This window comes from Rhipicephalus microplus, chromosome 1, assembly GCF_043290135.1.
Source record: "Rhipicephalus microplus isolate Deutch F79 chromosome 1, USDA_Rmic, whole genome shotgun sequence".
In the NCBI taxonomy this organism is placed as follows: Eukaryota; Metazoa; Arthropoda; class Arachnida; order Ixodida; family Ixodidae; genus Rhipicephalus; species Rhipicephalus microplus.
In genome coordinates, this window is record NC_134700.1 from 235,837,813 (window position 1) to 235,858,854 (window position 21,042).

Genomic DNA, 21,042 nt, shown 5'->3' on the forward strand with positions numbered 1-21,042 from the left:
TTTCTATCGCCGCAGCCAAGTGGATCACGCGCAAACAGCATTTCGTAATCCGAAACTGCGCGCGGGCCATGTTGTGGGGCTTTTATTGCGCGTCAACCGGGGATGGGAAGTCGAGCGTAAATACGCGAAACTCACCATCCGCTGTGGTGTTTCCGCTTTCTTGCTGGGCACCGTTCGTGCCCCGAGCAGTCGTGAGGGTTGTCATTGCTCCAGCCTCGGTTGCCGTGCGGTATAGCTATCGATGTGCAGGCTTCCGACACACCGTCTTGCTGCGCTTCTCTTTATAGGTAAACCAGTGTAGTATAGGTTAGGAAGGGCGCGTAATACGCCAGCGTGTGTAAGAACGCTGAAGTAGCTGGCGACATAGTGCCCTGTGCAGTGTTAGAGCTGCATAAACGGCGGGCAGGCTAATCAAATGGTGCCCCAATAGGCTTTCCTCCGAGTGATCGATTTCCTGCAGTTATAAGTTTTGATGCGCGCGTTTCGGCCTCTATCTGCATCGAAGTCTTAATTATAAATCGCACTCTTAAACAGTGCCACGCACACGAGTTTCCTTAACGCTTTCCAGGATTCCGGTGAATAAAGTACACCGTTCATTCCTTGTAAATGGAACGGCATTAGAGGCCCTTCCCCGCCTCTGGCTCCTGTAGAAGTATATAAAAGCAGACACCGTTGAAGCCGCGCGCTTTCGGCTATTGCTCGGAGCGTTGCACACCAGTTAGCTTACACGTAGCTGGTCAGCGGCTCGGCTGTAGCAGGGAGCCGAACTCACGACCTCCCTATGCAGCAGCATGGCTGCAAAGACACTGACTCGGGCACACAATTTCATGGCGACCACAGCAGTCGCTTACTTCCTCCTCGCGCTGGCACGCTATTTAGGCATTAGTATTTTATTCCTTTTGCTTCCTTTGTTACATAGGTTTATTTTACCCAGCTTCCGTGGAGAACAAGATAGAGCCTTTATTTTATTCATTTACTTCTTTGTTTACTGCACGAGGCACATTAAGCTGACGAAATACTGTGTAGTGATTCTTTTGGCAATATAAGGGCTTCCCCGCGCGGTGACCAGAGATGGACCGTCCGTGAGCGCATCATTAATAACGGCCTCCCCAAAGGACGGTGCGCGGGATTCTGCTCGGGTCCCCTTCCGGGTTGCCCACTGCACGGTCGCGGGTGGAAACCACTCGCGAACCCCATAAAAAACAACGACGGCCCAGTTGCCCTTCGCGCCCGGGGTGCTGAAGCACAGGGTAAGCAGTGCGAAAGAGAAAGCCAGCGGGGTTAACCAAAGCGGCTGCCGCGAAAGGACGGTGGCATTGTGATATACCGCCGTCCTTTCGCCGGTTCTACAACGTCGTCGGTAACGCGCCTATACCGAGAGAGCCATTAGCGCAGGAGCAACAACGATGTCTTCCGGGGCTATACAATATCCCGGAACAAAGGCCTTTATCTGTACAGAGACGATTAATATAAACCATGGTAATTACGGTTTTTTTTTTCGACGCGGCAGAAGGCTTCGGAAAGGTGACCCCGGCTGACACGCGAGCTTGTCCAATGAAGGAGAAAGCGAACGCTCGCATCTGCCCCAGTGGAAAGCCGCGGCGAGAAAAGACGTGGCATTTGTTCGCGTTACGCGATACCACCGGACTGGTTTGGTCACTTGCGCTGCGCGCGATTCTCTTTCTAACACGCGGCTCCGCACACTTCGAAGAGCGGTAATTCTGTCGTGCAGACAGACGAGGTTAGCAGGCTGCGCGCGATCGAAACGAGCGATATGCAGATCGCGAGGTCGGGTTGTTCGCGGTGTACTCTACGCCGTGAGTGCGTCACGCACCGGCGCGTTTAGGATCTTCTGCGCGTCGTCGAGGTGCGCTTGCTCCTTAGAAGTGTTGATCGATTGATTTGTGGGGTTTAACGTCCCAAAACCACCATATGATTATGAGAGACGCCGTAGTGGAGGGCTCCGGAAATTTAGACCACCTGGGGTTCTTTAACGTGCACCCAAATCTGAGCACGCGGGCCTACGACATTTACGCCTCCATCGGAAATGCAGCCGCCGCAGCCGGCATTTGAACCCGCGACGTGCGGGTCAGCAGCCGAGTACCTTAGCCACTAGACCACTGCGGCGGGGCGCTCCTTAGAAGTGTGGCAGCTTGGGCTAGTGGGTATGGCATGACGATAGTTATAGCTCGAGACCAAAACGTCGACACAGAGACAAGAAGGACATGAAAGACACGTGTCCTTCTTGTCTCTGTGTCGTCGTTTTGGTCTCGCGCTATAACTATCATCGCGCTTGCTCCGTCTGCCGGCTGTCGTGCCGTGCGGGAAAGCCGAGCAGCTGCATGGTAGTACCACGGTCACCGGGTACAAACGCACACTTTGCATCTAGGGGTCGCGGTAATACATGCGTGCGTTGCGGTGTATACCGAAATTTTTCTAGCTACGGAACACAGTGCCATAGCCTCGGTTATTTGCCGCAAATCTTTGCCCCACGGAAATTCGATGTATTTGGTGGCGAGGGACATCTAGCAAGAACGTTGTGTCTTGTGTAGTTTGTTGTGTCCCGTGTTGTATACGAATCGACGCACCATGAGACCATCGGCTTAAAAAAAAGGTGATTCTTGGGCTTGTTGGTGCTTTGATTGATTGATTGATATGTGGGGTTTAACGTCTCAAAACCACCATATGATTATGAGAGACGCCGTAGTGGAGGGCTCCGGAAATTTCGACCACCTGGGGTTCTTTAACGTGCACCCAAATCTGAGCACGCGGGCCTACAACATTTCCGCCTCCATCGGAAATGCAGCCGCCGCAGCCGGGATTGTTGGTGCTTGCTGAAGCACATGTATTGCCGCATTACTATACAAACAGGTAGAAAATATATGACACGCTGGGCGCCTGTTTCGTACGTCGTCTGATTTGACAGCAAAATATTCAGGCCATCGATTGTCGGCATTGATTCTCGTTTGGGCGAATTTGTTTAATCAGTCCGTCCTGTTTTTCCTAATCCTTTTTAATAGTATCTCCAGAAAAATATGCGTGGCGCATGTGTCAAATAATGGAGGCGGAAACGTAGGCCCGTGTGCTGAGATTTGGGTGCACGTTAGTGAACCCCAGGTGGTCGAAATTTCCCGAGCCCTCCACTACGGCGTCTCTCATAATCATATGGTGGTTTTGGGACGTTAAACCCCACATAACAATCAATCAATCAGCAGGTGTCAAATATACGTGCTGATATTGAAATTCCAATGAAGTTTGAACTGCCTAGCGTGATACAGAGTAGGTTTTGTCTGCTAGGTGAAGTGCGTCGTGAGCAACGTAATCGGTGAAACACTCACCGAACTGTATAATGCCAGCAGGCCAATTAAACTGGATTGAATCTGACTGGTCCAAGCGTCTTCCAAGTAAGAAGGTAAAGCTAATCAATATCCCATACGAACTTCTTTAATATGCTTTAAAACGCATCTAAGCTCATTACGAGATTTTGGTCAATTCACAGCGCTGGGTCCCGCTATCTTGCGCTGTAAGCACAACACGCAAGCGATCGAGTCACTCGAGAGGGGATCAAATTTGGTTCTCTCGAGTGACTCGATCGCTTGCGTGTTGTGCTTACAGCACAAAATGCAAAATGTACAGCACAAAATGCAAAATGTGACAGATAATTGGCGTACGGGTGTCTAAATAAAAAAACCGAGGCCGAACAAACCACCCACTTTCGGACGACGCGGGTGTTTTCACTTTTACCACCCGGGTTCTTTTGATTGTCCGGCCGGACTATCGCATTCCGCGGTCCGTGGTGTGAAGAAGGCCGCTGCGAGATGGCGAAGCAACAAAAGAAAGAAAAACTGTAGTGACTGTTATGTGACGGACGGGCTATCCTGAAAAAAAAAATAGAACGGAAGTGGATTGTCCTCGCTCGTTATTTCGCGTCACATCATATCGCGCAATAGAACAAAAAAAAAGCGAATCTGATGAGGAACGTCCTTGAGCCGTTCGCCGCGGCACACCGCACATTGGATCCAGTTTGAATCGTGCGTCCACGTCCGACGGTGACCATTGTGCGCAGAAGACCACTGCCGTGGCCGGCTCTGATATGACAAACGTCGAGCGCTGCATATGCGGACGTGCGTGCATCCCCCTCATGCGTGCATGGGCCGGAAGGCGAAGCACAACGCACTGGGTCTCTTCGCTCTGGAAAGGGCGGTCGCGTCTGCCGCTGCTCTTTTTTCTTTCTTTGCTGTTATTCGTATATTCAAAGGGGGAACCTTGGCCCGGTTGCAGCGCCTTCCGGCAATCGTGTCGCTTCACGACCAGCACCATTCTCGTTGGTCGCCGCTTTTAGTCATGTGTGCACTGAGACGGGTGTCTACCACACTCTGTTCCGCGACAGTCTGCTTCTCGATGCGCATAATCGCGTGTTGCTCCTTTCTGTTACGCACGCGATAATGTGCGATGAAGCAGCGAAAGCACGGGCGTGCCTTTTTTATGGATCAATTGTCTGCCTCATGCGGCATTCTACTCCGCTCTTTTCATCTACAGTCGCTGAATGCGGCCTTTAGATGGGCGTTTGTTTACGCTCATAAAAATAAGCGGATATGGCTCTACGCAACGATATAAGGGGGTCGGCCGTAAGCTCATTACTGCCTCGCGAGGCTGTGTGCACTCTGATTTATAGTGAGAAGGAAAGTTGGGGGCATCGGAGTAAGTTTGGTAGGTGGAAAGATATAATGGGGGAGGAGAAACAGGAAGTGGAGTGGGAAGTGTCGGCGGGCACTTCGGCTCTGCGACTTCTTCGCGCTATTTTTCGAGCAGTCTTCGCCTTTAAGAGTTTGATAACAAGCGAAGTCAGGGTCTCAGCAGAGAGGAAACACCTCTTTATTGTCACGTCTTCCCTCTCGCATAACTAGCATAAGTACACTTTTGTCGAGTTCACTTTGACTGTCGACTGGTGGAAGTATAGGAAGCACTTTAGGTACCATTATATACCATTCGGTCAGAAACCTTTTTGTGCGACAACGAATGTGGTGCGTAAAGTCCATCCATTCGTGAATATTGCACTGTACTACGTAGCTGTGGACCCGAATAACACAGCTATATAGTAGCCGAGTATCGTCATGAGTCGTTCCACTTGATGACATACTAACAAGACGTTGGGCCATCCTATGTACGCAAACCAAATGTGGTAAGTTCCCCGAAGCATGTTCCATCAAGCATATGCCTTGGTACGTACGATATCGGTATCCTCTTCAGCGAGTCCCACTGACGGGAGCGTCTGTTCCGAACGAATCTCTGCAGGGCAAAACCGAGTGCGCGCGGATAGCTTATCTTCATCAGTGTTGAGTTTCGCGGAAAACGAGTACGCGTCACTGAAAGGCGACCAAGCTTGGCGAGCGACCGACCGACCCGACCCCGGCTTTGTGACTGCACGGTGTGGTGCGCGCAACCTTGGTATTTATTATACAGGGAGCCGCGTCGTGTCGCAACTATATACGCCAGCGGTGGCCTGGCAGCGAGTAACAAATACGTTTCACTGCCGCTTCCCGCTGAACCAACCAAGAGCGCGTACGTTGCGTGCCGCAGGCGGCAAGTGCTTCGAATAAAGCATCGTAGCGTGAAGCGCGAACTCGACTCTCCGCCGGGAAAGGGCAGACGCTGGCCTAGGGTTTGCGTGGCCGTGCCGATTTCAAATCCGTTTCCACGTAACCGCGACGGACCGGTCCGCAATGGCTTAGTTTCCGCTATGGCACCGTATACGAACGGGTGTAGTAGGATGGAAGAAGGGCGTGCGCCTCTCTTAGATGTGCGCCTGTACCGTATAGGGTGCTCTGCGAAACGGGTCACTGTCATGGAGCTGCCGTGACGAAGCCTTAAGAAATGGCCCCTCCCTGCGCGACGCGAGGAACCCGTCAAGCATGACCCGAGTCGTATAATGATCGACCTCGATCGCGCGACACTGCGTGTGCATGTGATGGTTGCGATATGCGCTGTTACTCCGCTGCCTCCTTTCCCACATGTCATCTCTCTCTTTATTTATGCACAGGAAAAAAAAAACACTAGCACCTATAGCACTCTTACAACGCAAGACTGTAAAACGTTAACGAGCTAGCGCTATAGTAGCTACGCATTTGTATACAAATTCACAATTCTGCTCCCTGCGCGTTCAAGTCTTCTTCGCAGGAACATTTAATTACAAAAAATACATGACATTAATTTCGCATCAAACGTGACTGCTGCTAGATATGCAAGCGCTACTCCGTTTCTTTGCGATTTGGCAGTGTTCGACAATATCTCCAGACAAAGCTAAAGAAATGAAGTTCGAGGACTACTGTTGTACCTTACGCTTAACTTGCTATTGAACACGGTTGAATCGTTAGACATCCAGGTCGCAAGCGTGTTGAATATAGTGCGGAAGAAACTATCCGCAATGCCGTACCGGGTGATTCCCGGGCAATATTCGCACGTGCCGGCATGTGTACCTCCAGGGCTCTCAGCCGGCGGCGCTGCGCCACACGAGCCCTCTGTTACGCTGGAAGCGGCAAGGGATGTTGAAACGCGATACCATCCGCCGAAAGAAGTCCGTGCCATCCGTGCCTTCCCACGGCGCTTCCTGCAGCTGCACTTTAATTTCTTTGTTGTTTTTATCTTCTTATTTTTTTTCTCTCTCTCTCTTTCTCTCTCTCGTTTCATTTTTCTCTTTCTCCCTCGTTGAGCGATCAGTGCGCATTTCCTGCAATCCTATCGTTTCAACTCGGCGCGCGCGCTCGACACGTCTTGCACCTGCGTGACCACTCCCGTGGGCACGTTATAGCAGCCAGCGATAGTTTTACGCACTTCAGGTGAGGTATCCTGTTAAGTGCGTCGAAGGAACCACATGCATGTAATGATTGATCGACAAGCCACGACTAGTAAGGAGCTAAGTTTTCCTATGTCGGCTTGTTTTAGCGCTTACAACTCTTCGCGAGCACGCACTTCAGAAAAAAAAAATCGCAGCATATCTGCGAGGTGGATGATGACAAAGCGATGCGGGCGATGCAAAGAAGCACGGACGGACTGACGGACGCTTCGCCCCACTCATCATCATTCACTCCGTCGATATGCCGTGACACCGTTTTTATCGACATGCAATGCAATGCAACTGCCTACTACGGCGACTACGACGACACAGGACATATACGACCCATGGCGTAAGAGGCTTGGCTCCTAAAAAATTACACTATCTCCCTCTATAGGGAGTCATATGTAGATGCGAAACAGCGGGCGCAAACGCTTACACTGGCGGCGACGTTGACGCTGGCGCCCATCGCGGCGTAGCGTAGCGCAGAAGAGAAACCTATGAAGGCGCACAGCACGTAGTAATGGACCGGCGTTACCTACTGGGACATGTCAAGCTTCGCTGCTAATGGGCAATTCAAAAAGCGCGCCGCGACCATCGTGGCACGAGTACAAGGACCGACATGGCTTGCATGCGCCACGCGATCGTGTGCTCAGGCTACAGAGACGAAGACGACAGTTGGACATCTTTGGAATTCGACTGACTCGGACTTCGACGACCATAGTGACTTAAGAGTTGTGGGCTCAAGTGAGCCCTAATAAATAGGTTTGTTTCATTAGCCTGTCTGCCTCAGCATCGCTACAATATTTGCACAGCAAGACAAAATGAAATTGTAGGTAGTCACCGTTATGTTGGATTCTTCTCGTCTTCGTTATATGGCGCTGTTTTCCGCTATGAGAAAAGCTAGACCTCGACTTTGTTGATTTTCTCATCTTTTTTATTTTTAATTCTAAACCTGGCGGCCCGCAGGTTCCGCTGGTTTCAAAATAAGTACAGGAAGTCCCTGTTTCCTGATTGAGCAGGTGGAAAACCTAGCGGTTGTATCCCCCCTCCCCTTTTTTTTTCCTCGTGCCCTTTTCAATCTTCTGGCGGCGCCGCTTGCTATCCCGACTGTTTCACTTGGCCTCCGCAGCTCACAATTCCGTTTGTCTTCCTTCCTTCCTTTTGACGCCTCCTTCATTCGGAGCCGCCGCTCGAGCTGTCAACGAAAGGGGTGGAAAAGGTGAAAGCTCAATTCCGCCGCGGCACGTTTCTCCGCGCCCACTCTCTGTATGGACGCCGACGACGGCGCCGAGGCAGGCCATCGCGTATAACGAAGGCGCGCTAGAGATACATTACCGCATACATCCACGTATTGCGTGCACCGGATGGAACAAAAAGAATAAGCGGCCAGAGTTGATTTGAGCACAGTATGAACTTGTACCAATGATGCCTCCGCCGTCGACCGCCCAAATTATATGGTCTTGCACGTTAACTTGCTCATTCGTTGCTCAACAAAAAAGGCTAATATAGAAAGGCAAAAAGGCGGCGTGTTGTGAGAGTTTTACACGCGAGGTAATTATTTTCTTATGTGTTTACTGCCCCTCCATTTACCTTATGCTGGGTTTCCAAATCGTAAGCTCTTCGGGTCAACCTGCGTACGGCGTGCTATAGGCATAATTTAAATCCAAAACAGAGATTGGTTTGTTGAGATGGTGCCAAGTGTAAGTCGACGCAAATCAAATAACGAATGCGAATGAAACAAACAAGAGAGATTGGTCTAAAGATAGGACGAATCGAAAAGCAAAGCAGACCACCGACTTTTTCCTTTCTTTTAGATGCGAGGCATGTTAAGAGCGAGCTCGATCTGCGCTCCACTGCAAAAGCTGCACAAGCGCGTCCCCTCCTCCTCCGCCCCTCTCTCTCTCCTCTCCTACGCTGCCCCCTTTCTCGCCTCGCAGCGTCCGCTAGCGAGTTTCTTAAATTAAAAAAAATTAATAAATAAAACCGACTTTACTCACGCTGCAAAACCATTCACTGGCCACCCCGATGAATCTTGACCTCTAAGGTAGTGTCAATGGGACATTTCTCCATTGCGTTGTTGAATAAAAATTCGCAGCGTGCGCGTTAACTAAAAAAAAAAGAACTGCGGGTCTCTGTGTCCAATCGCATTCTTTGGTTTCTCGTTGCCCATCATCAGCCGTCGGTATGTTTCGTGTTTCATTAGGAAACACGGGTCATCACTGCTTGCTTTGTGCCTCCCAAGGTTTCTCTGCTGCGCAACGCCGCCTTGAGCGCTATAGCGTCAACGCTACCGCCAGTGTGAACGTTAGCACCCGCTTCTTCACATCAACACATGGTTCCTTTTAGCGGGAGATGCTGCGATTTTTTTTTTTGCTTTTTCGGCAAGGGTGGGGAGGAAGGCAAGGGGAGAGGATTATTAGCGCAATAACTGTATCTGCCCCCATCCTAATTGTTGACGGGGAAATACGTAAGGCTATGTGAGCTATATTTTACTGTTTCTGCAATAGTTTCTGTTCCGATAGCAGTATACACTACAACCTTTGTAGCCACCGTAGCAGCACTGTAAGCCGCAAATTTCAGCATACAATCCTCAGAACGACGCTGGGTCGGCTGGCGAAGTATTTCTTTGGCCTTTGCCCCTTGGCTGAGCGTTGGCTCGACTCTTTGCAGGTCGTTGCCGTCGATTCCCATCCGCCACTTCTACCACTTTCATCTTTTCGTGAGTGTGTGTTTCTGGTGGAGCGTGCGAAGATGCACTGCTCTCACGCACTGCCAGCAACATACGCCCGGGGACAGCGCTCATTATGTAAACGGGCAAGGTTGTTCAAACAGTGACGTAACAATCTACAAGTGAGTGTGTCCCTCTTTTTTCTTCTTCTTCTTCTTCTCGAGCACTTCGCGTAATTAGCTGTAGCTAGCCATATGCGCAGGTGAGCTGTCGGCAAGATGAAGACGCGCGCATATCTTGCGGGCTGTTTACGCACATCCCGATGACGGCTGCGAACGGAGAATGGGAAAAAGAGAACGCTTGCAGAGTCACTTTGCTCGGCCGCCTCTTGCGATTCCTGATTACACTAGGGAATTACGTGTGAGGGCGGAACCGCTATGGCGTGCGGCACGCCTCCTAGACTTCGTTGAAGCGAGAAGGCGCCGGCTGCATGAAAAGGGCTTGAATGGCGTCAGCACTTGAAGCCTGCCGAGCGCTCGGACATGTGTATGCTGCAACTGCGAGCCGCTGGCGCAGCGCATCGGCAAATAAAGCTGAATGCGTCTGTACGTGCGTTTTTGCCTGTGTGTCTGCTGTGTGGACGCATGCGTACTTTACTGCCTACTTGCCGACTCGCGTTTAAAGCAGCTCACATCTTCAGAACGTGGCCTCTTGGCAACGGTTTTCGTGTGATTCGTATGAAATGGCTACTTCTAATTGGGCCGACATTTATTTGACACAAAGAAGATGTGCAGTCGCACAAACTGAAACCTCATGCAACTTATCTGTTGAGAAATCTATAGAGTGTACAGATATATACAGTGAGACTTGAAAAAGAAAAGTAAGGCAGCTAATTCAGTGCTTCAAATTTGCGCGCCAGAGGCACAATTACATAGTAATACTATTTGCAACACTTCTTTACGATGAAAAGGAAGACTTGCACTGGTCGGCATAAAAACGAAAAAAAAAACTGTTCGTCTATTGCTTCGTATATATGGCAGCTTTTACTATTTTGACCACACTTTCAGCTATGCATATTTAATGCCCGTACCTAAAACTGAGAAAAGAAAAAAAAAGCCACAGAAACGCCTGTCATGTATCTTATGTTTTGCAACTTGGCATCGTACCACAACATACCAACTAGCAAACAGGAAGAAGTTCATCTGCAGCTATTGAAGTCTTTTCTATGATGCATGAAAATCTCCGAAAGTTACAGCAATGCCAGCCCGGCTGCCTGCTATTTCATACTGAAAAGCGTCCGGGAGTTTTAGTTTGCGTATATTACGAAAGTGCAAGAAATATGAAATTCTGCTGTTTTTACGTACCACAAGCACGATACAATGGTGGGGTACGCCGTAATTTAAAGACAGATTTTTTTTCTCGATCACCTGGTTTTTTTTTCTTGTAACGTGTACCAAAGTAGAACAGACAGCGGCGTTCTTTATTGTTTTTTGTGATTTTTATTTCGCCCCCATGTAAACATGGCCGCCGTGGCCAGGAATCGAACTCGTCGCGCCTACGCGTTTCGCTTCACTGCACGGCATGCGTTCTTGGCCATATACCCGCCATTGTGGTCCAGTCAGTGACAACGGTGCTCGACTGCTGACGCGAAGGTCACGGGATCGAATCCCGGTCGCGGCTGCTGTATACTTTCCATAGAGGCGACAATGCTTCAAGCACGTGTACTGAATTTCGGTTCAACTCAAGAGAACCCCAAGAGGTCGAAATTTCCGGAGCCCACCACTGCGGCGTTCTCCATAATCATATCGCAGTTTTCAGACAGGAAACACCAACAATTACTGCTGCATTTCTTCGCCACATTTGCGAAGCGCAAATTAAACTAGGACAGACGAGAGGACAAAACACAGCGCTTGTCGATAGTCATAGCGCGAGAACAAAACGACGACACAGAGACAAGAAGGACACGTCTCTGTGTCGTCGTTTTGTTCTCGCGCTATAACTATCGTCATGCCATACCAACTAGCCCAAGCTGCCACACAACGCTTGTGCTCTGTCCACTCATCTGTCCTCGATCAATCTGCGCGGTGCAAACGCAAACACGTCGACGCTAAATCACCAAGCAGCCAGCCGCCCTACAAGTATACAGTTGTGTCAAGTTAGCTTTCTTCGCCTCCCGGTTATGTTTTGGCGGTTCCGCCGTGCGGCTGTGTGTTGTCTCGGGGTCCTTCGCCCCGCAGCGCCTTCCCGCGGCGATTGTTGTTCTTTGGCACGGCGCGTGAATGATCCGCTGCGAGCCACAGAAAGGAAGGCGGCCCACTACGTAACGGGGCGTAGCGATCGCGGAGCTGCGCACCTGGCGTCCGATCACGACCCTCGTGGCCGGGCAATTCGTTCTCCCCGCAGCCCTACGCCAAAATAACGCTCCGGTTATTTATTCCCGCCTCTTGTAGCCGTGTCTGGCGCGGCCACCGACACCGATATGTATAGTGCACGCGCGTCGCTGTTTGTAAAGGTGGCTGTTGCTGCTGCTTATACCCTACCAGCCCTGCTGCTGCTGCTGCTGCTGCTACTGCTGCCTGGTTTACATAAGTCGTTAAAAAGTTCGTTGCGCCACCTATGCATGCACTTTCACTTCCTCGCGCGTGATTCACGCCATTCGGAGACCTAAAGTGGTGTCGCGTTGAGTACAAAGCCCTCCTTGTGTCGCTCGTCTTCATTCCTCCTGTATATTGGTTTATTGCGTTGTTGAATTTGGTGATGCCCTTGATGCACTTGTTTGGCCGTCGCAGGTGCGTTTAGCGCTACATCGGCTCGGAAGCGGAAGTCCTGACTTGCGTTGACAAAGATTTCGTTTACGTTATGTTGCCTCATACCTCCTAGTGTATACAGTCGGTTTCGTGCGCTGTTTATGATCTCTTAGTTTCATGTACACAATGGTGTTCCAAATTTATGTAGACACTAGAACAGGTAACTGTGTAACAAACTATATATATATATATATATATATATATATATATATATATATATATATATATATATATATATATATATATATTACAAATTTTTTATTTCATAACACTTCCGTCGCCTTTCGGCAGCATTCTGCAGAACTCATTTATCATGTTCAGTGTTCATGTGCTTCGAGCGCAGTCGATCAAAATTGTTAGCCCACCGGCTAACTCATCTGGGACAGTGACCAGCTCAGAATGAGCGCTGGTCCCGAGTTTTAACGCCGTTATCAGGATTAATTGTCTCTCCACTAAGAAGCATTTTTAGGTCGAATAAATGCGTACATATTTCTGAAATCAATAAAGTTTGAATTCAAGACGGCTGGTACGTAATCGAGTGTGAAAGAGCCCAAAGGGAACACGGATAAGGAGTCGCAGGCGCTCTCACGCCACCTTTTGGGATACAGCATAGAACTAAATGGGCCCATCTGTGAACAAATGCAATTTTCTCGTTTGTGGGCTTTTTAATTTTTCATTGCAAGTAAAAGTGATCATATAGCTGCGGTGGATGCCATAAAGAGTTCGATGAATACGTCTTCGAAGCTATCGCAGCCGAATTTCTCGATCAAGGTCGGCTTGTGTCAGTGCCACGTCTAGCAGTGCGCTATATAACTCGGAATTGTGTTTTTTTTAAGTGAACAGCTTTATTTATTTATTTACCTATTTATGTATTTATTTGTTTTATTTATAGATACTGCAATCTGTTCCCAGATCTTATCAGGGTGGTTATACATAAAAATGCAAACACTTTCGCCCACATAAATTTCAAGCTTTCTTCAAAGAGTTGTAGTAACTAAAAAAAAACAGTGGTATTAAACGAATGAAATAACACAAACTCATAACATATTCAGATGTTTTTCAAACATGGCTAGGGACTTTTGAGAAACTACATTGGTATTAATATTATACCAATCCGTTAAAGTCCGGGAAAAAAAAGAATATTTAGAACAGTTGTTCCTTGTCGTAAAGAGAACTATGGTTAAAGCATGTCTTTGCCTTGTTTCAAACCTGTTGAGAAGGAAAAATAATTCGATGTGTTGTTGTTATAATGACCATTTACGAGCTTATATAAAAGTTTTAATCGGCAGACATGACTGCGCTTTGTCACCGGGGGTAGTCCACAGCGTTTGATTAGCTCACTCACAGATGTGCGGCCGCAGGAATTAAAAATGATTAGAACTACTTTTATGCTGTACACGTTCAAGTTTTTTTAACATTCGTTGAACTGAATGGGTCCCACATAATCGTTGCACATTCCAACAACGGTCGAGTGTCTGAATTGAAGGTTAAGAAACGAACAGTATGTGTGGATGACTTCAATGTGCGTCTCAAGAAAAACAGTTTGCGCAAAGAACTAGAAACAACGGTATCAATGTGCTTATTCTAAGAAAGACTATTGGTGCTCCACAGGCCCAAATATTTGTACTGAGTTACTTCTAATAGCGATACACCATTCACACCATACTTATAATGAAGATGTCTTTTTTTGTTGGTAATTCTCATATAAACAGTTTTATCAAAATTAATTACCATTTGCCATTTTTCGCACCATGCAGGGACATTTGCCAGGTCATTATTTACGTGCACCTCATCATCAACTGAACATACCTTAACATATAAAATACAGACATCCGCATGAAGTTACACGCAAACAGAAAGGTATACCACAATGTCGTTAATAAATAATAAAAATAAAAGGTGTTTTAGAACTGACCCCTGAGGAAATCGGAGACAACCTCAACACTTTCAGTAGAAGCATTGTTTAAGGTGAAGAATCGGCGTCTGTCATATATGTAGGCCGTAATCCAAGCAAGTATCTGATCGTTTTATGTAATATCTTAATTGGTAAATTAATTTATTATGGAACACTTTGTCAAATTCTTTGCGGAAATCCATGAATATAGCGTCTGTTTGTTTTTCTTCATTAATCGACTGGGCGAAATCATGCAAGGTTTCAACTAATTGAGTACACGTAGAAAGTCTGCGCCTAAAACCATGTTGCACATCCACGAGTACTTTGTGCTCTTCCAAGAAATCTACTATATGTTCATGAATTATATGTTCTAAAATTTTTCACGACAGAAGTTAGTGATACAGGTCGGTAGTTCTCGATGTGTGACTTTTCGCCTGATTTGTGCAAAGGTTTGACTTCGGCTGTCCTCCAGTCATCCGGCAAGGAACCATCGCTTAATGATCTGGTGAACTTAACATACAAGTACTTAGCACGCAATTCTGCATAGCGCTTCAAAAACGCATTTGGTATGCCATCGGGTCCCGGTGACTTTTTTAATATGAAGGTTTAAGAGCAAATTACATACACCACTCTCAGAAATAACATCAGATACAAAGGGAGTGATACAGAAAAATTGTGAATGCAACCATTATCCTTTGTGACTACCGACTGGAAAAATTTGTTGAAAGTGGAAGAGATAATGGTCTCATTTTTTTACACAATCGCCATTTCTCATGAATTCAGTCGTGACAGAAGATTTAGGCGTTACTTGGCGCCAGAACATCTCTGGAGACGTTTGAATGAACAAAGGCAAGGTAGTACCATAATATTTTTGTCTTGTCAAAAATTATTTTCCTTCTTTAATCGTTCGGAAGTTTCTTCGACGCGAGATTTCAACGCAATATTTGTTCCCGATTTTGTTTCGAGCCTTTTGAGCCGTCGTTGCAATCGTAACGCCTCCCTGGAAATCCTTGGGCGACGTAGGACAGATTTTTTTCGCTATATTAGGCACAAAACGCTGGGTACACGCAGAGACAATGTCGTTAAAGGAGCTCCGGTGATCAACATTTATGACGCCACGCTTACGCACCACTGCGCATGCTCGGAAGCTTACTTCGCTCTCCATCTTTGTTCGCTAATGAAGGATTCGTGGTTGTCGTTCCTCTGTCCGTTGCCTGTGCTTTTTTCCAGGTATATATCCTTAAGCTGTTTGGCAATCGTGGACTCCAATCAGCCTAGAGAAACAGGTTCTCCCAGAGTACCCTTTAGGATGTAAAAGCTTTAGGTGTGTCTATCCTTTCTGAGAAAAAAAAAACAGTTTGTTGTTGTTGTCGTCGTCGTCGTCGTTTTGCTGTTCCTCCTCTTATCTCGTCTTCTTCTGAAAGCGCCTACACTCAAGAACTCGTCTCGCGAAATTGGACGACAGTCATGCACAATGGCCGTGTCTGCCTGTGGCGGATGGGGGCTTTCTTCCCTCCTCGGCAGGGCCAGCCTAGCCAGCGGCTTGTCGGCGGCGTCGTCGGGATCTGCTGCGTACGCGCACGGCATCATCCTGTGGGGGAAACCCTTGACGGCTCTCTCTTCTCCTTGTGTAGTTATGTCTCGTTCAAGCTCAAGGTCGCTTTCCGTTATTGTCGCGGCTAGCCCAAGCTGCCACACTTCTAAGTCCGCCCAGCCTTGGGAACCGTCGTCGCCGTGCACGCGAAGGCGCCGGTTCTCGTATGTGGATCCAGGGCGGAAGCCGTGTCGCTTTCAGGCGGGAAGGAAAATTTGTTGCGGGTCGTATACACTTTCTGCGCCGCATGGCGGTGCGCTTTGTCAGAGCAACTTTTCGGCTTCGATTTATCAGCATCGATAAAACAATGGCCTGCATAAAAACGTTGACAAAAGAGGAGACCGGAAACGCATATGAAGATTTAGGAAATCGCCCGAGATGCGAAACTAATGGCGGACAAGTATGACGGACAAATAGGCGTAAATTCGTGACATACGCATAATGGCGTGTGCGACTACTGATTTTAGAAACATACATTCAACAGAACTCGATATAACGCAATACAATTTTTCTTCAGTGTATCTAGCGTGTCTACAATTAATTGAAAGAAATAATAGTTTGTTCATTACAAGTATTTAATTAGTTTATATATATTTCAAGCAGGACCATCAGGGCTATCGCAAGAGTGGACGGCATTAAAAAAAATATGCGTTCTTCTACGACTTTGAGAAACTGCATCACAGGAAGAAAGAAAAACAAATACTTACGTACACCGCGCGTACATACTCGCACAATAACAACAAAAAAAAAAACCTTAAAACTTGGTCTAATGCAGAGCAATGAATGACCGACCGTAACAAAACTTCTATCACTTTGAAATTTATTCTCTTCATATGACCAGATTAACGAAGCGCGCATCCGTTTCAATTAATGACATACATTTTTTATTACGCTTCAGAGTATGCGAAGGCAGCTCGAATTGTGTGGTATTCCAAACAATCATATCGCGTAATTTTGTTTATTTACTTCCTTTTCTTATTTCCCGTTTCTCTCCTATCTCTCTTCCCTCCTCCCAAAAGAGTGAGCAGGTGCTGTGCCCCTTCCGGGTGGCAGTTGCCAGCTCGCTCTCTCCCTCTTTTCTGGGTGTCCTTGCGTATCCGTGTATGTAAATCAAATAAATAATTAAATATCGCATAATTATTGCTAATAGTTTAGCACGTCATTGATCAGACGACTTGCGGTACTTCTCAGGTACAATTGTGTTCCAATCTGTGTAATGTGGAGATGTCTGTCCATTTTTACTTTAGCTGCACTTAAGAAACAAAGCGCAAAAGGTGAACGTTTAACGAAGGTATATACTACAGCCAGTAATTGCTTAAGAAACATTAAAATTTCCCGCAACAATATTTCATAATTCGCTCGCGTCTCTCATAATCATATGGTGGCTTTGGCACGTTAAACCCCAACAATTACTATTATTGTTAATTTCGCTGTGTAGGTTAAATAAACTATAGTGTAACTATCGCCTTGTTTTATCGGATGTTTGTCAAACTGCAAAAATATTAGGTGGTGACTAGAAATACGAAGGCACTATAGAAAAAAGGAAAAGGAGGATTGAAGCGCTTGGCTGCAGTTACTTTTGTGTGCTTTTTTTTACTTGTACGGTCGTTGAACGTTCTGAAAAACGATCGGCAGGGTACAAAAAGAACCCCTCGAGCAAGGGGACAGGTACTTTTTTTTCTCTCTCTCTTTCTCTCTCTTAGCTTCGTGTTTACTTTACGTTGATTGCTTCTCTTTGCCTCTCCACACAGGGGCAGAATGCGTCGCCGGCCGGCAGGGTGGGCCAGCCAATGGGTCCCGCTGTACGGCCATGCAGCGGTCACTCGTGCAGGCGAAGTCGAGGAGTCTACCCAACCGACAGCCCATAGACCCGAGATCGCTGTTCGCTGCCCTGAGACGCGAGGAGTCCCAGGAGAACGGAAAAGCCGACGGGTGCAAACGCCGGGACAGTTCGGTGGACGAGAGTTCCATCAGCTCGGACACATCCTGTTCGTCGCTAGAGTTCCACCGCCCTCACAGTGCCGGCGTCGAAGTTTCCAGATCTCCTTACCGCAACAGCCCGGCGAGATTCGACGCCACCCAGGGTTGTTCCAGTTTCACTGCCAACTGCGTCAAAGGCTCCACAGAAAGCCTCACTCGACGCGAACGACTGGACGCAGTGAAAGCGAGGGTCGAAGCGAAGCGAAGCCAGTACGGCGGCAGCTCGTCTTCCGATGATGAGGAGGACGTCACCTGGCGAGAGAACAGCAAGGTAATAAGGCCCAGAAGGAGGTCACGCGAAAGCTCCGCACCCCCGCGTCCGCTCGTTCCCGCTTGGCAGGAGAGCAAGGCCTACCAGGAGCCAAACATGGTTCGCAGGGCAGGGGCCGTCACGCCGCTGACGGTGACCACTACGTTCCAGGGACCAGCGGCGCCAGTGCAACCTTCACCTCAGGACTCAGGTGTGAGTTCCCAGTCAGTTGCGTCTAGTCCAAGCCTCGGTCGTGCTCCAACGCCGCCACCGAGGCGAACTCCTTCCAGGGCACTCACGAGAGAATCTTCCCTGCTGGTATCAAAGCCAAGAAGGCATTCGGCTTCTTTCGAGCAATGGCGCATGGAAGACAGTGGCATTGGGTCAGAGCGCAAAGACAGTAGCAGTTTATACAGCTACGCGGACCTGACTCCTGCTCATGGCGTCAAAGCACGAGTTCGAGGACCAGCGTACTCTTACACGGACCAGGCCCCTCTCAGACCTGATTCGGCTGGGGCTTATATGAGCGATCCTCAGAGGACCGACATGAGATTTTTCGGCCTGGCGCCTGGACATCGACGAGCGTCTATTTCTGCGGAGGTCCTTGACCTAACGCCCAGGTCAGACACGCCGCCCCGGCGACCCCGACCTCTCTCCATGGTAGTCGAGAATACGAGAAGTGTTCCCCCACCTGTGCCCCGGCAGCGTCCCGTCACGGGAAACACTAGCAGCCTCGAAGCTGCGAGGCGTCGGCTGGACGATGTCATTCAGCGCGAGAGAGACAGGCGCTCTTCGGCGAACCTCGAGACTGCGCTGAACGAACTGGAAGAGATCTACAACAGCCTCCGTTTGAACGAGGACGAGGACCTGCTGTTCCGCGCTGAGCGGCGAGATCTGCCAACCAAGTTCCAGCTCAACCGCCCGGGCGCGGACACCGTGCTGCCCGAAGTGGCTTATCCGCTAAAGAGAAGCTGCAGCGATGACATGTCGTTCATAACTGGACTGCGACAACGAGCGCCGTCCTTCAGACGCTCGGCTATTCCCGACAAGGTGGCCGACGACCTCGCCAACCGCCGCCTAGCCCAACCGCAGCCACCGGCCAGAAACGGAGCCCACACACCACCACCGCGTAAGGACGTGAGCTACATGCTCTGTTCCGCAGCATTCACTCCGTCGCTTCATGTTCACCCGGCTCTTATGGACGTGTCCTTTGCAGGCGAGCCCGACATTGAAAAGGACGACATGTGCTATCGCAACTACACCCAAGCTGACGCGTTGCGTGTTCCCCCTCCTCAGCCGCCTTTCGGCATCCCGTTGGTTCCGACGCAAGGCACAGCGTGCGACTACATTAGAGCACGGCCCCCCGATGCTCCTCGGCCTCTCACCAGGCCCAAGGTGCATCCGGACTTGGTGCGAGACGACATGGCCTTCAGAAATCTAAGGAAAGACCCCGCCGTGTCGCTAGCCGCAAGGCGTGCGACGCGCGCGTTGTCGGTCAGCGTCGGTTCCAAGTCGACCTCGCCTTCTGACAAGCAGCACGATAAGTCCCAGAGCATGACGAGCATAATGGAAGCTCTGCAGAAGGAGTCTCAGCGATGGAAGCGTCTCGATGAAGGTGTCACGCATGCTCCGAGCTCTGCACCCGGCGCAAATAACCACGTCCCCAATAACGGTCCAGACTGGAGCGCCGCCAGGCAGCGCGGAAAGATTGTGCCAATGGAAGACTGTCAGCTGGACGCTTTGCTCGCTTCCCTGACCCCTCCTCCGGTACCGACACCAGGTGAGCGGCGACTCAGGACAGGAGTTCGCATTCCGGCATGATTTCTCACCCGGCGTTTTTTAACTCAAGTAACCAACCCGAAGTGAAACTGCGCATGCCGTCTTACTACAACGACTGGCTACACTTAACGCCATCTCACACCTGGAGCTGCCTTGTGTATATGTGCTCGTCTGTGTGTGCGTGCGTGCGTGCGCCTCCACTTGTGCCTAATGAGCTTGTGTACTGACACGCTGTGTGTTGCGCCGCTGTACTGACATGCTGGTGATCCGATCTGCTACGTTGGATGCTGTGACGGGTCAGGCATCGCCTGGCACTATTTGGCTTTTGTGTGCTGTAAGCTGCCTGTGAAGGCCACATCCAGTGGCGTTCGCAGTGAAGGTGACGATAATCCTTGTGACTTCTGTCGACATAACTCTAAAGTTTGAGGCGAAGTATTACGTTCTTTTCCTACTTTGGTTTTTTTTTCTCTGTCACTGATTACTGCCATTTATTAAGCAAACGGCTTGTGTGTTCGCCGAGAAACGTTTTCGTCGGAACTATACAGAGTCTAGCAGAGCGAGGCTCTGCTAGTCATTTGTACAGCTCGCATCAGTAATTTCGGACAGTATCGGCCACGGGACACTTAGTTTTGTTTATTTTTGTGCAATTGTGTCACCTTTTATACTTTTATACTACGAATTATATATGTTTTACGATGCACGATTGCAGGAACTTAAAGAGCTACGATACCAAAGCATGTAGAGGAATAATAAAGACTTAAGAAAATAGAGTATTATGACAGAAAAGGCGAACGCGTTATATCAGATCTCTGTAAAGACATGAGACCCAGTGACAGTGTTGTCGAAATATTTGGAAGTATATCTTGTATATACATATAATTGTTTCTGTCAAGCTACTGTGAGATATGTCATGACTGCTAGTATATCTTGATACGACACTAGTTCCTAACTCTTGACGTGTTAGCGACTGTGTGTGGTTGTGTCTGCAAATGTGTATGTACTGAGTGCCAATGAAAACAAAAATAGTGCTGTTGACTCACGTGTCGCTTCTTGTGGCTGTAGTACACACTAACAGAATAACGCCGTGCTACCTCGTGCGAGTACAAGTGCGTCACCTCACATATTGGGAACGATTCTAATCTTGGTATAGCGAAGCGTCGCTACTTCCGAAGTGTTATATATATGTCAGCGAAACGTTCCTGAATAGATTTAATGACAACTGATGCAAATGTTAA

The 21,042-nt window shown here is 48.7% G+C and overlaps 1 protein-coding gene across 5 annotated transcripts in view; it reads left to right on the top strand.

Moving 5' to 3' along the window:
* LOC119159498 (uncharacterized) overlaps nt 1–20,842 on the top strand; it is a 163,198-nt gene extending 142,356 nt beyond the window's left edge. For all 5 annotated transcript variants that reach the window (XM_037412277.2, XM_075891643.1, XM_075891642.1 and 2 more), the window contains one exon: nt 17,550–20,842. In XM_037412277.2, the coding sequence (XP_037268174.2) occupies nt 17,550–19,849 (2,300 nt within the window). In that variant the 3' untranslated portion in view covers nt 19,850–20,842. The remainder of the gene's footprint in view (nt 1–17,549) is intronic.
* Nucleotides 20,843–21,042: the final 200 nt, after the last annotated feature.